We start from the raw sequence: 15,331 nt of genomic DNA, 5'->3' as shown, positions 1-15,331 counted from the left end.
CATCGCTGACCTCGTGGCTCGTTTGTTAACTGTGCACCCTCACGTAGGGCAGTGAGGTGGCAGACGGGACAGAAGGAGCGTCTTCCTCGAAGATGTAAATTTTTTTTTCTAGTCTCTCTAGGAACTTTTAATCTCTCACCCCTCTACCACACACAGATCTGTAGGGAGTATTTGGAGAGAAAGTTTTGACAAAAGACCAAAGGTTGGTTCAGTGGAAATAGCAGGTAGGTAAGCTACCAAATCAGCAAGCTCCCTGGGGAGTGAGTCCGCATGGGGCTCCTCTTACACCCCAGTCCCAAAGCAGGGCTGGAAATCTGTCGTTTTTTTGTTTTGTTTTGTTTTGTTTTGTTTTTTAATGCTCTCATTATTTGAAAAACAGTAACCTCCCTCCCACCCCCACCATCAAAAGTAGTGGTATGATAAAATTCAACAGTGGGAAAGGGTATGGGGTGTTCGCACCTGTCCACCAGTCCCTGGGGGCTCCTCCCCAAAACACCAGTACCAAGTTCATTTACTATGTTTCTTTCCAGAGATAATGTATATAAATGATTTTCTGTTTTACAAGGACTCTTCTGTGCCCTTTTTAAAAAAATTCTCTCTCCTAAAGATAATGTCTGTCAGTATAAAATGAACCCTCCCTCCTTTTTTTTTTAAGCGGTTTTGTAGGGATCTATGTTTAAGACCCTCCCCCATCCGCTGCTTCCTTTTCACAGGGTGTCTTTGTTACCACAGCAGCTGCTCCTGGATACCTTGCTTTGCTCTCACCAAGAGATTCCTCTGTGGTTTGGGCTGGTGGTCTTTTGTGTTATTTCAAGAGTTTGGAGGAAAGAGCAGATATTTGAAGCGCACAGACCTCAGTGCCGGTCTGAGCTGCCCTGGCTCGCTCGCTGCGAGACCATGGCAGCGACTCGGGCTCTGTGAGCACCAGCACCCACACCTGTGAAATGGGAAGGGTGCTTCCCAGTCATGGGTACTCGGGGAATGTGGTAGCATCCTTTCCCTCCTGGGCGCCACCTATAACCGTAGTTGTTTGTATCTGTAAGGAAAACATTGTAGGGACTATATGATTTATGCCAGATGAGTCTACCCACTCCTACAAATCTCTCTCTCTCTCTCTTCTTTTTTTTTTTTTTCTTTTTGGTAAGAATGAAGCCAAGAAAAATTAAAGAAGATGATGCTCCAAGAACAATAGCTTGCCCTCATAAAGTAAGTAATGCTAGGGGAACAGTGTTTGTTAAACTGCCAATGAAGATTTAGAGAGCTCGTAAGCAATCTGCACTTTTATTTCCATCTAATAATTGAGGAACAAAAGTCTTTGTTTTCTAAATTCAAGAGGCTATATTTGTGGTGGGTTTTGTTGTTCAGTAAAGGCCACTTAAATTTAAATACTGTTAATGGGGCTACTGTAAGGCGCCAGTGTTTTTGCTCTTACTGTATATTGAACATACAATGTTAGGATTTTATTTCTTCCTTTTGGATCATGAACAAGTCAATCTTGAGACATTGGGTTGTGTCTCACCCATGGACCTTTGTGGGGCTGAAAGCTCGTTATGGAAATTTGGAAATTATTTTGGATGCTGCTAAAGTAAGCCTAATAAAACTACATCTCTCTCACAATTTTCTTAATTTGCCCTGTTAACTGTGTGTTACTAGAGGGGTGCTTAATTGTTTTCAAATGTGGCTAGTCTTCCAAAGGAAAGGATCACCTAAAAAGTACTTTGAGGTGTTGGTTGGGTCTGTTTCACACTTAGTTGGATGGATGTAAAACTTAACAGAAAAAGAAGTATCACGGAGGCGGGGAGAAAGTTTTAATGGGGTAAAGAATTTTTAAAAATCAGTAATTGAAGAAGGATGAGTTTCATTTGGCGATGTCCTTCTAATGACCACTCACAGGTTCTTTGGTTTTTCAGCACTTAGTGAATGGTGATTTTGAGATGTAAAACAAGTTCCTTTGGGGGCCAACATGTGTAAAGAAGCATTTGAAAACAGTTAGGCCCTAAGTGTCTGTCCTCCCTCTAGCTTCTCTGTGTACTTCTTCCCCGAATTTACATTTTTTAAAAAAACTCCATTTGCTAAATGGAAACACCGCCCGGGGTCAAGGAGCCAAAGCCGTGGCTCCCCCTCCCTCGTGCCTGTGAGGCTGTCGTCCTGTCCGCTCCTCCTCCACTCGCCCTACCCCTGGACAGCAACTGCAGAAGAAGTTGGGAAGGCCATGCTTGTCCTGAGCGGTGCACGCCCGTCCACGCCCCCTCCCCGCTCCAGCGTCCGTGTGCCTGCTTCCTTTCCTGGTGTCTCACAAAATCAATTTCTTCTGTAGTTGCCATTCCTTGGAGACCCTCTTGCTTCTTTCTCTGTCAAGAAGGGGAAAGAGGCAAAGAGAGAAGAGGGAACAGTAGGCGATGGAGAGTGACAGCCCATTCTTGCAGCCCAGAATATGGGGCCCACCAAAGGTAGTGGTGGACTGCTCGCCTTTCAACCCCATTTGTTTACCAGGGCTTCTGCTACTTCAGCTGGGCACAGAGTTGGGTGAGGCAGCTGTGGTGTGGCTGGAATCCAGGCTGCTGGGTTCTACCCCCAGCTCGGCTCCTACGAGCAGTGTGACCTTGGGCAAGTCTCCTTAAAGACATCTCTGAGCCTCAGTTTCCTGATCTGTAACACGAGGGTTTGCATTAAATGAGAAGGCCTTTTCCAGCTGTCTGGTTTTTGTCTTAAGTCATTTAATATTTCTACTGTGATAATGAGTAAAACGTAAGTGGCGGGGGGACCGGGGGCGGTTTTGTTTCTTGGGTCAGTGAAGGCTGTTGTTTTAAGTGGTTGAATTCTTTGTAACACTTTGCAGTGAGAACCACTAAGCTTCTCTCTCTGTTTGAAGGGCTGCACAAAGATGTTCAGGGATAACTCTGCCATGCGAAAGCACCTGCACACCCACGGCCCCCGAGTCCACGTCTGTGCAGAGTGTGGCAAAGCTTTTGTTGAGAGCTCAAAACTAAAACGACACCAACTGGTTCATACTGGAGAGAAGCCCTTTCAGGTAGAGCTCGTCCCTTCTCCCCCTCCGCACACCACCTGGCAAGTGTAGGCGGGGCTATGGGCACTGGAGGGCCGGAGAGACGGGGCTCTCAGCGCTCCTTAGGGAGAAACCCAAACGGTGTCCCGTTGGCGAGGCCGCAAGGGCTGCCGCAGCACTTGGCTTTCCCCGTGTGCAGCGTCTCCGGTCCTAGAGACGGGGGGACAGGGTGTATCGGGGTGTTGATGGGGTGTACTTTGTATCAGGAGGAAAACTGGATTGCTCAACAGCAAGCCTAAAACTGCATTTCTAGTGCATTCACTGTGGGATTGAAGCAGTTTATTTTCGGTAGTTGATGGCAGTATATTGAATTACTAATTGACGGGGGAACTTCCAAAATTTTACCGAATGGAATAAGTATAGGCGATGTTTTGTCTTGTTTTTAGAAACCCATCGCAAGTGAACGAACTAGCAATGCAGCTCTCAATTTTTTTTTTAAAGATTTATTTATTTGAGAGAGCGAGAATGAGAGAGAGAGAGCACATGAGAGGTGGGAGGGTTAGAGGGAGAAGCAGGCTCCTCGCTAAGCAGGGAGCCCGATGCGGGACTCGATCCCGGGACCCCAGGATCATGACCTGAGCCGAAGGCAGTCGCTCAACCAACTGAGCCACCCAGGCGCCCCGCAGCTCTCGATTTAACACGGTTCTTTTTGATAACCTGACACCAGAAACCTTCCTAATCGATTGTATTTCATTATTTGAAGCATTGACATAAGTACTAAGACCATAACATGATCCCGAGGAAGATTCTTGGTGTTTTGCCAAGTGTGTCACTCCGTATTTAAAATAATTCCTGAGAGCTGTGCCTGGGTTTCGGAGTGGTCCGCACGCAGAGTTCGAGCCCCGTGCCTGTTCGTCCTGGGGTGGGACTGGGCCCGGGACCGGCGCGTTTCCCCAGAGCGTGGAGGACGAGGTGTGTGGCCCAAGAGGCGGGCCGTGCACCGCGCCGCCCGCCGCCCCGCCCTCTCGGCCCCGGCACAGTCACTGAGCTGGGTCATCTCTGGTCTTTCCTCGACAGTGCACATTCGAAGGCTGCGGGAAACGCTTTTCACTGGACTTCAATTTGCGCACACACGTGCGAATCCATACCGGAGACAGGCCCTATGTGTGCCCCTTCGACGGCTGTAATAAGAAGTTTGCTCAGTCAACTAACCTGAAATCTCACATCTTAACACACGCTAAGGCCAAAAACAACCAGTGAGAAGAAGATGGAGAAGACCCTTCTCGACCCCGGGGAGCATCTTCCAGGAGTGTGATTGGGAATAAATAGGCCTCTCCTTTGTATATTGTTTCTAGGAAAGAATTTTAAAAATGAATCCTACACACCTAAGGGACATGTTTTGATAAAGTAGTAAAAATTTAAAAAAAAAACTTTAATAAGATGACATTGCTAAGATGCTCTATCTTGCTCTGTAATCTCGTTTCAAAAACACGGTGTTTTTGTAAAGTGTGGTCCCAACAGGAGGACAATTCATGAACTTCGCATCAAAAGACAATTCTTTATACAACAGTGCTAAAAATGGGACTTCTTTTCACATTCTTATAAATATGAAGCTCACCTGTTGCTTACAATTTTTTTAATTTTGTATTTTCCAAGTGTGCATATTGTACACTTTTTGGGGATATGCTTAGTAATGCTATGTGTGATTTTTCTGGAGGTTGATAACTTTGCTTGCAGTAGATTTTCTTTAAAAGAATGGGCAGTTACATGCATACTTCAAAAGTATTTTCCTGTAAAAAAAAGTTATATAGGTTTTGTTTGCTATCTTAATTTTGGTTGTATTCTTTGATGTTAACACATTTTGTATAATTGTATCGTATAGCTGTATTGAATCATGTAGTATCAAATATTAGATGTGATTTAATAGTGTTAATCAATTTAAACCCATTTTAGTCACTTTTTTTTTCCGAAAAATACTGCCAGATGCTGATGTTCAGTGTAATTTCTTTGCCTGTTCAGTTACAGAAAGTGGTGCTCAGTTGTAGAATGTCTTGTACCTTTTACCACCTGACGTGTACACCCCGTGTAACAGAAAAGGGCAACAATAAAACAGCAATCCTACAGAAAGAATATGGCAGAAAAAGATCTGTAAGCACAGTCTTATTTCCTTTTGTTGTCCAGAATAATTATAATTCTCGAGCCTCCCAGAAATTGGAAGCTAAATAAAGCAACTCAAGTTTCCTTTATTTTGCACTCAACTACAGTGACTTGTGATTGCAGCGGTGCATAGATATTTCAGGACTTCCTACGCGTGCTGAATTCTGGGAGAGAGTAGGTGACAGGCATCCCAAGTTAAGGAACTACCTCAGAGTACCCCAAACCAGGCCCGTTGGTGATAGGATTTTGATGTTAGCTCCCCCCCTTCCCCCCCCGCCCCCCCAAAAGTGTGACTGGAGCAGTTGTGCCCCGGCCTGTATGTGTGCTCTCAAGGTAAGCTGTCACCTGGACGGGGCGCGAGCAGAGGGGAGACCCGAGGGCACTTGCCGGCACAGGCTGCCTTCACGGCGGCTCCAGCGGGTCCTTGGCTGGCCTGATGGGAAGCGCTTAGGGTTCTTCCTGGCTGTTGGTCGGAGAGCCTTGGTTCCTCCATCTAGCGGAGTCTTTCAGGGCTGGCCCATGTAGCAGCTGCGTGCCGGTGGCTTCATTTTCCTGCTTCTCACCGGATACCGAGCGCAGACCGGCAGGGTGATTTGATGATGAAGAATACTGTACTCAGTGAGTACTTTACCTCTCACATTGTGACCTCCTAAGTGTAAGATTATAATTTTTGCATTTTACTTAGAGTCCGATATCACACTCATGAGACTATTTTATAAACTGCCATGATACAGCAAAAATCCCACTTATTCAGAGCGCAGACATGCCGTGTGTGCTTGCGTGCTTGACTCTGCGGGGCCGGTGACGAGCTAGCTACTGTCTGAGATTTGTGTGCCACATGTCCAGGACACCATCGGGTCAGAATGCAGCCCTGTGTCTCACAGCTTCTCCGTCGGTCCCATACAGGAGGATTGGTGGCCTAATAACAGGGACCCTGTGGCTCTCCGGAATTTTGAAGTGCCTTCTGAGTCCTAAATGACAAATTTAACTTGAGACACTTTTTCTTATTTGTTCAGAATCTGGTATCCATTGGGTAGTTTGATGGAACTGAGTTAATCAGAAGACCCCAGCTGTTCTCGGGATAAGCCCGGCTTTGCTGTATCTGGCAGGCAGGAGAGAGGTAAGCCGGCGGCGGAGGCCCATCGAAGCTGCGTGCCCCAGCGCCAACGTGTGCTTCTCTGACTAGACCTGGGGCGGAGGCCTCCCCCAACGCCCCTGGCGTGAGCACCCCTACCTCCCCTCCCCACCAGGTGAGCAGTCTCTGGGCGATGGCCGCCTTAGGAGTCCGGGGCCGCGCCACCCGCGCCCAGCACTGCCACACGGGAGCCCGGGCCCGGCGCTGTCCCCGGGATCCGTGCCCAGGGGCCCATGGCCAGGCCAACTTGTGCCGTGGGGAGGTGTCGCCAGCAGGACCCGCAGAGCCACACCGTGAGCTACAGAGAAGCCAGGCTCCCGTGTGGAGCGAGGCCCCCCCCACCCCCCCGTGCCTTGATCCCTTGGGGGATGCCTTGGTCATCTCTTCCACCCCTCCCTCTGTCTCTTGAGGGGAACAGCTGTCGCTCCCCAGGCCCCTGTGTCCATGTGTCTCTCATGGTCTGCAGAGTTCATCTCTTGATAGGAATTGACGTGGGGACTTGAAGGTGGTGGAATGTCCCAGGTTCCCGGTTGGCGGGGCACTCTCCATTCCCAGTAGTGTAGGAAGCTCCTCAGGGAGCGGCAGTGAAAGACGAGCCGTTGTCCTCATTGGCTGTAACCGAAACCCGTCGTGCTTGTGGCTAGAATTTATAATTTTGCTGAAGATGTAATTTACTGCAGTTTGAAGTGGTGTTCTAACAGTGAGTCCCTTGTCTTGAGGATTAACCTGATTTATAAGTAATACTGACAGACATATTTTCTTACATCCGAACTGAAATAAATGCATGTTTCTAGCATATGTAATATAAAAGCTCCAGAGGATAAGTTTACATTTAACAAGATGTTGTTTTCTATTTTTGGATTTCTTATTATTTTACCCCCTTTTTTGGTAGTGGGGGTTTAGGGGGAAGCATAATATTTGTATAAAGAACTGTCACCCCAGAGTGACATTTATTTTCCAAGGTGACATTGAACTCACGCTGTTGGTTTCATATGGTGTTTGTGTGCTGTGCCTAGATTCAAGGCCTGAGGATTTGAGGGGAATCAAGACTTTTTCCTCCGTTTGGTTTTCATGTGCAGGTTCTTTTAAATGTCACTTACTTTGCTGAATTTGAGTCAAGCAAGGCCCTTTGACAGAGTGGTATCTCGATGCCTACCAGCGTTTCCAAGCGGTGTTCTAGATGGTTTCTTCACAGATAGAGGAGAGGGAGTCCCTTCCGTTCAGCGAGAACCCAGAAAGACTCGGCGGGCTGCCTGAGTGGTCGCTGCAGTGCGGTGGGTGGGGGGCCGGGGGGGGGGTCACTGCTGCCCCCGCCCTGCTGCTGCCCCCGCCCTGCCCAGCAAAACCTAGCTATCCTCACACACCTCGCAGTTTATGTCCATGGCGCCGGAACACCTGGTTCCCTCCCACATTTTTGAGTTGGAAACCTGATGATTCTACCCGGCACTGCAGGCAGAGAGAATTGATGGCTTCTTGTCTGACTCCTCTGTGGCCTGGGATCAGCAGGGCTCAGGAAAGCCGTGTTGTGAATCTTGGATTCCTTATGTTCCTTCTATTTTCTGGACATCTGACCACCAGCAAGAGCAAGGATCCCAAGAGGTCAGTATAGTGGGAGAGCAGAAGCTGTTCACAGGCGTCCCCTTCATGCCCTGACCCCGCCCTGAGGCTTCCTCCTTAGCTGTTCTACTGGCCCATGGAAGCCAGCGGCCTGCCTGTCCCTGGATGGCCCCACACCCCGGGTGCTTGCGTGACTTTGTAGCCCGTGTCCCGGCTCTCATTGGCATTAGTGGAAGTCCAGCAGGTGATGGCAGGTGTGTGCCACCAGAACTCCAAGCTCTGCTTCCTTGCAGCTCCGGTCATGCACGCCATAGCCTGCACTTGGACTTTTACAGAAGGTCCTCGGCACCTTCAGAATCCCTCTCGCCTGCGCAGACGCAGCTGAATGTCTGGCTAGGTCTCCTGCACCCTAACTTACTGGCCTTGGCCAACTTGGTTACTGCTCATGTTGTGCTCAGGTTCCCTGGTTGCATGAAGACGATGTGAGTGCAGGCCCTTTAGAGCCGCGGCATCGGGCTTCTAGAAGGAGGCCAGGCGCCCCACAAGTGGCGAAGTGGGAGTATCCGTGGCTGGAAGGCTGCCTCCATCCTCTCCAGGCCAGAGCGATTAGCAGGGCGTTGGAGAGGATGTCTAAGCTGGAACCGTGTGGAGACGTGGGCGGGGTGGGTGGCGTACTATTGACACACTTTCTCCGGTCGCCTTATCAGAACTGGAAGGGAATGTTGAACGTGCACCTGGGCATTAGTTTAGGTCAGCAGGCAAATCGAGCTTACTGCAGGCCAGGCCCCCCGCTCCCCACGTTTCTGACCAGCGTTCTGGGAGTCTGCAGAGGGGGAGTGTGTGGTAGTATCACGTTCATCCAAGTCACAGTGATTGATTTTCCACAAAGTGGCAAGTTTGATCAAACTGCTTTTCCTTCAAGACCCTCAGATGCCATAAGAGACAGCGTCGGGGTGTTGCAGGGACGGGGGCGGTTGCTTTGCCGCTGTCTGGGGGCCGCACAACGTCTGCATATGGAGTGGAGGGGAAAGGGCATCAGTACCAAACAGAATAATCTTTTTTTTCTACAACATCCATAACTGTTACGAGGCTCTGTTACCTACAGATGGTGATTGGTCAAGCCATTTTCACAGAACAATTCTGTTTTTTTTCCACTTCCTGGTAACTTCTGTAGGCCCTGACTCAAGGACTTAGCATTGTGTCTCATGTACATCTTTTCTTAAATGTTCTTTGCCATTTCTGGAATTGTCGTCCTTGGTTTTTTCCTTAGCTCATAGGTCATAGATGCAGAAATATTATAGTATTTAAGGCATCCGCATCAAGCATCAGATGGCTTTGCATCCAGAAAAACATTTAACGATAACTCCGTTTGAAGCACCACGCATGTGTAACCTGGCTTCTAAAGTATAATAAACGCATAATGTTGTTAAGCTTTTGAACGCCTGTGGTTCCTGTTTGTCCCTCAGTCTTCCACGCCGCCTCTTGCGGAGTCTGGTTACACAGCCAGCCGGGCCTGGGGCAGCTCCCCGCGGGTCCCCTTCTGGCACAGGAATGGAAGCTCGCGGGACTCCACTCACCCCAGCCAGAAATGCTTCCTTCACCTCTCAGCTGCAAGATGGGCTAGCAGGCCAGAGCTTTAACGAGGACCTCACCCACTTTCGGAAGGCACAGCCAAAAGAAATGCCCATGTGTTGGGGCCCACGGACCCCCAGCGTTCGTTCTGGGAACGCTGGTGCCAGAAAGAACTCACTACTGGGGATAGACTTAACAAGCTGGATGAACTGTACCGAGAGCTAGTTAGGATTTGGCCAAAAGCAAAATGCAGAGAGGGGTCTTGCTCTCCCCTGGCTGGGCCCTGGTGTCCGAGGTATTGCACCAGGAGGTTTAGTCTTAACTCTCCTTAATTCGTGTGACTTTCCCTTCTTTTTGCTAATGACAGAAGGGGCTGCTGACAGTGCTGTGGAAGTGGCAGCTCCCAGGCCCACGTAAGGCCCAGAACTGCTGAGTGAAGGCTCGAGGTAGAGAGCTGAGCTGAGGGGTGGCCGTGGTGAAAAGTCGTGTGTGTGTGTCTTCAGATTTTAGATAGAAAGGAACGGAGGTCATCGGGGGTCCCTGGACTTGCTTTTGTGGGTGCCGCCAGATAACAATGAAGCCAGGGTCCCTCCTTTGCTCTCCAGCTGCCTGCGGCAACCTGTTGCGAACCTACTGTGCCCAGGACCATGCTGGGCATTGTGAGCCACGGTTGCATGTACTCCTCCAAACTGCTGCTAGGCCGGGGAGTTCTGCAGCACTGGCCCCTCGGACACCTTAGGGAGAAGGCGGGTCCCTGTTTCTGGAGCCGGACTCTGCCCTCCCCTACCCCGAGTCTTAGAACAGTGCATCGCTGGCCTTGGAAGCTGGCTCCCGGGGCTGCCCACGGTCAGTGGGCCTCAACCCCTTGTTCTGGCCCCAGCTGCTCCCCTCCAGCTTCCTGCGGTCACTGTGCTGCGCCAGTCTCCTAGCTGGCTCGCTCACCGCCCCACCTGCACCCTGCAGAATAAAAGCCAAAGCTTTCACCTACCGTCAGAGCTAAGCCCCAGCCCCGACCCACTTCAACCTCTCCATCTCCTCCCCTCCCCCCGCACGTTTCCATTCCCGAGCCTTCCCCTGTCCCTGAATTCCCGGGTTGGCTCGTTCGTTCAGAGCGAATTGTGTGTCAGGCTGCGTTTTCGGTGCTGAGGGGAAACTTGCATTACACCTGGCAGGGCGGGCCCGGGGGACGCTTGCGCCCAGCTGCTGGTAGACCTGGCTCGAGGCCCCGTGAGTCTCCAGCCCCGGCGGTGGCTCCTGCCTGTCCTCCCACGCCTCGCGAGACAAAGTCCTCGCCCCTGTCCTGCCCTCCCTTCCCGGGGCCGCGCGGGGCCTGAGGGTTCCGTAGTTGTGCGCCTCCACCTCCGGCCGCGGGGGGGCGCTGCGCCCGGCCGCTCCGGGGCCGCGCGGGGCGGGGGTGGAGGGGCAGGTGCGCGTGCGCGTGCGCGCGGCCGGCAGCCGGGACCCCCGGAAAGCCGGCCCTCCTGGGGACGCCGGGCGACTTCCGGAGCCGGCTGGGGCGGGGACGCCGAGGGGCCCCTCCCGCGCGGCGTCGCCCGCCGCTGAGCTTGCCGGGGGCCGGAGCACGGCTGGTGGGTGGGGCGCAGGCCCGCGTGCCGATGACCTTGGGTCCCAGGGGCTTCATCCTCCCCCGCACGGGCTGGGAGGCTTGTTTCCTAGGGCGGCGTGGGAGGGTAGCCCGGGCCGCGAGAGTTCGGGAGGCCGAGGCTCCTGCTGCCAGCCAGCGGCCGCCGGGAGAGGCCGGAGGGCAGGGGAGCCGTTCCAGGAGGGCTCCGGGTGCACCCCCCCAGGCCGCGGAGGGGGTGGCTCCCCCGGAGGTGGGGCAGGGCGAACAGAGGTCCCCCGTGGCCGACCACGCCTGTCCTGGGTGAAGTGGGAGAGGAGCGGCCCGGGCCAGGGGGCTTCAGTGTGCTGGTTTGGGAGGAAGGGGCGGGAAGCTCTCCACCCTCCGTGCCGCAGGCGGCGGCGGCGGGCCAAGGTTACCCCGCAGCAGACCACTTCCACTCGCGTCTCACCTGCTCTTCCACACGCCGCGCTGCTGCCGTCACCCGGTTCTAATGCCCGGTCACTGGCCCCCACCCGTTAGTCCCCAGGGGTGGTCCATCTCCATCTGGCCCGGCTTTTCTTGGCCTCCTTATGGTGACCCTAGCCTGCCACTGCCATAGGGGCTCCCAGACCTTGTCTTCCCTGACACCTGCCCACTCTAGTCTCCGTCCTGGGGTCCTGCTCTCTGCCCCTCCTGCTTCCCCAGGGTCTCACCGCAGTCTCAACCTGGGCGTCCCCAGCCTAAGAGGTCTCCACCACCCTCCGCTCCAAGCCCCATGTCCTGGCTTCACTCCCCCCTACCTTCTCGCCTCCCCTTGCCCCTCTGGCTCCCCTGGCAGAACCCCACCTGGCCCTGGACCCAGCAGCCTCTGCCCTCATGCACCCACCCACTCACACATTCACTCAACACGTTCTTCACACCCGGAGGCCCAGCGGGTACCCCCATGTCTGCTCCCTGTCCTGTGTCCCCATCGTAGTGAATGTTCCCACCATCCATGGGGACAGGCCAACCGGAATTCCCAAGGGGCCTGTCCTGGTGGCCTGCCCCGCCGCCGTACTCTCGGGTATTAGTCCTGCTCACTCTGCCGCCCAAACCTGCCTGGATGCCCCCAGGGAAGCTTTCAGGGTCTGCTCACCAGGCCAGGGAGCCTGCCACCCTTGAGAGCCACATGGTGGTGACACAGGGAGGGAGCTCAGGGGATGAGACCCAGCTTGGCACCGCAGACATTTCCTGCCAGGCTTCCCATTTGGCAGCACGTACTCTTCCCGGAAACTTCATGGAAGCACCATGGCCTTGCCCTCGGGGGGCTTCCTTGGAGGAAGACTGATCATCACAGCCCGAGTGCTGTCAGCTAGCCCTGGGACAGTGTGGCCGGGCCAGGGTTGGAGCCAGTGTCCCCCGCAAGCTGGGCTCCCAGCAGCCACTGCCCCTTCTCCGGTGTGCCCAGGACACAGTGGACACCGGCACCAGCCTCCCCCGCCCCCAGGGTGGGTGGGTGTCAGGGAGGTCAGCGTAGGGGGCCACTGCCGAAAGGGAGCGGAGACCAAGGAGCACCCAGGCTGGGTCCCGGGCCTGTCCAAGTTTCCTGCCCCTCTAGTGCCTGAACTGTCGCTCCAGGCTGTCGTCCCCTGCAGCCACAGAACTTGGCGAGCGGACCACAGGGGACCACAGGAGTCGAGGGGGCGAGCCCGGGCTGATCCGGTGGCTCAGAGGGGCCCACCCGGGGACGGGCGAGGGGCTCTTGATTTACGAGTGCCGCTGAACAGCCCCGTGGAAGCAGCCAGTGAGGGGAGCGGGGAGAGGGACGCCGCCATAGCCATTCCTTGCACCGGGGGCCCAGAGGGAGAGAAAGGGAAAAAAGCAATCAGTGCCTGTGTGTGCACGCTGGCCTCCAGCACTGGAGAAATCTGGGGAGGACAGTTGACTGTTGACTATTGTCTGTTGACTCAGTTTCCCTCAAACTGCCATGGGGGCTTCATCCATCACTGTTCCTTCCTGCGCGCTCCTGCCTGCTTGTGCTGGAGCCTTCCCTTCCCAACCTTGAGATGCCCTTTCGTACACACACACACACACACACACACACACCACACACCCCAGGCCTCCTCTTCTCACGCGCCTCATGGCCTCCTGTGGGGTCTGTAAGGCATGAGCCAGAGCCTATCACTGCCCCAGGGAAAACCAGCAAACTCCTGGCTGTGGCCATGATGCATGGCAGAGAACCCAAGGAAGGAGCAGACCAGGCTGGCCCAGGGGTCCACCGAGGCTGCTTCCTCCTCCGCTGTCCCTGCGGGCATCCCAGCCCCATTTCCTTGGGTCAGAAGTCACGGATGTGCCATGGTGCATTTGTCCCTCTTACAAACCTTCCTCAGAAGCCCCAGCCACTGCTTTCACTGACCAGATCTGGGACACGTGGCCACCTCCAGCTGCAAGGGAGTCTGGAAGGGTATTTTCATCCAGACACGCTGAAGCCCGGAACACACTGGGTTCCATTAGAAAAGGGCAGGGTGGCTATTCGGTAGGCACCTAGGAGGCTCAGCACTGCTACGTGACTTGGCCCGGTGGCCCTCTCCAACCTCACGGCCCCTGCAGCGAGCCTTGCTGCCCTTCCCGCTGCCCTCTGCCCTCCGCCCATGGACTCGGCTCCATCTGATCCCTTGGCTCCAGCCCCACTCTCCCCTCCGTGGCCCGGTGGGCTCCTGCCCCGCTGAGACTTCAGATATCTCCGAGAGGACTGTCCCGAGCCTAGAGGGGTAAATAACGTAAGGAGTGCTTATCTGCTGAGATGCCACGCAACTATTAACAAAAACGTGGCCAACTGGAACACACTCGTCAGGGAGAAGTTCTCTGTTGTGAGTTGAACTGTGTCCCCCCAAAAGATAGGTTGGAGTCCTTAGCCTAGGTACAGGGCCTTTGCGGATGTTATTAGTCAAACTGAGCTCATCCTGGAGGAGGCTGGGCCCCTGTGCCAGCGACGGTGTCCTGATAAACAGAGGGGGAGACAGAGATGCCCCAGGGGGGCGGCCAAGCGGGGACGGAGGGGCAGACTGGAGGACGATGCCTACCAGCTGAGGGTTGCTGGCCGCCGCCAGGTGCTGGGAGAGGCGGGGAAGGATGCTCCCTGGGCAGCCTCGGAAGGAGCACCGCGGCTGCCCCGGGGGTCCCGGACCTTCAAGAGAATTAACGTCAGTTTGGGCCACACGGCGTGCGGGATTTGGTTGTGGCGGCCGAGGGAAACTCCTTCAAGTTCACTGTCAAGTCAGCCCCCGGGTGGGCACGTTCACCTCTGAGAGCTCCACTTAGACCTCCCTCCTCCGGGAGGCTGTTTCTGGCCTCAGCGAGTGTGCCCTCTGTGCCCTGACCACACCTCTCCATACCCCAGGGAGCTCACAGCACACACCGCCTGGCCAGCCCACGTGGAGGATGAGCAGGGCCCGGGCCTCTCACTGCTGGGAAACCGCAGACGTCTGAGGAGCGTTTGCTGAACGGCTGACACTTCATCCAGCACGTTTGTGAGCTTGCGCACCTAGTCCTCATGCCTACATCAGCCCCATTTTGCAGATGAGGAAACTGAGGGTCTGGACGGACACTGGAGCGTGCCCTGGTCATGCACCTCGGGCCGCCATCAGGGCCCGGGAGCACAGACCACCAAGCCGGCCCCTCTGACCCCAGGGAGGGGGTGGGGAATGGACACAAACAAGGCCACGCTCTTAAGAAAACAAAGAATATTTTATTCCTTCAGCGGTTTCTATACAACAATGACACCACGAGAACAGGGTTGGGAGTCTTGTCTTCCTTGACCCAAGTCAGCCTCCTGGGAGAGCATATCACATTCCCCAAGAGGCTGAGCCCCGCTCGGGGCAAAGGAGGCCATAGTCATCTCCGACTTGTGCAAAACCATCTGCCTCCCTGTGCAAATACATGGCCACGCTGTACTGTGTCCACTAACAGGCCTTCCTCCACGGCCTCACGGGAATACCAAGCAGGAGGAGACTCCCTGGGAGAGACATCATTTGCTGGGGCGTGGGGATCCTCCTGTACCGATCTCCTTGATGACTCCTCTGCACGGCTTAGGCAACCCTGGCCAGTGGCCGGAGCCCCGCACAGTGACTGACCCATGTCCCCATTTTACAGACGGGCAGCCTGAGGACCAGAGGGTGACAAGCCTTCCCCACCCGCGGCTGGACTTAACCATTGAGCTCCCCTCCCACTGGCCTGTGCCTGGTCCCCCAGCCCAGCCCCTAGGCTAGTATGGAGCCACCAGCTGGGACATTCCCAGCTGTGCCCCATGGAGAAGCTGGGGTGCATCACAGCAGAGTATTATGTCCTGGGACACCACGGG

The 15,331-nt window shown here is 54.3% G+C and overlaps 1 protein-coding gene across 1 annotated transcript in view; it reads left to right on the top strand.

The window, feature by feature from the left end:
• YY1 (YY1 transcription factor) overlaps positions 1-5,265 on the top strand; it is a 28,797-nt gene extending 23,532 nt beyond the window's left edge. The window contains exons 3-5 of the mRNA XM_028099517.2: positions 1,146-1,206; positions 2,873-3,031; positions 4,085-5,265. Of these exons, the coding sequence (XP_027955318.1) occupies positions 1,146-1,206; positions 2,873-3,031; positions 4,085-4,267 (403 nt within the window). The 3' untranslated portion in view covers positions 4,268-5,265. The remainder of the gene's footprint in view (positions 1-1,145; positions 1,207-2,872; positions 3,032-4,084) is intronic.
• Positions 5,266-15,331: the final 10,066 nt, after the last annotated feature.

Source organism: Eumetopias jubatus, unplaced genomic scaffold (assembly GCF_037043125.1).
Source record: "Eumetopias jubatus isolate StellerSeaLion01/CBP00866 unplaced genomic scaffold, mEumJub1_p1.0 scaffold_7, whole genome shotgun sequence".
In the NCBI taxonomy this organism is placed as follows: Eukaryota; Metazoa; Chordata; class Mammalia; order Carnivora; family Otariidae; genus Eumetopias; species Eumetopias jubatus.
The sequence above is the reverse complement of the archived record's forward strand: the minus strand, read 5'-3'. Positions and strand labels throughout refer to the sequence as shown.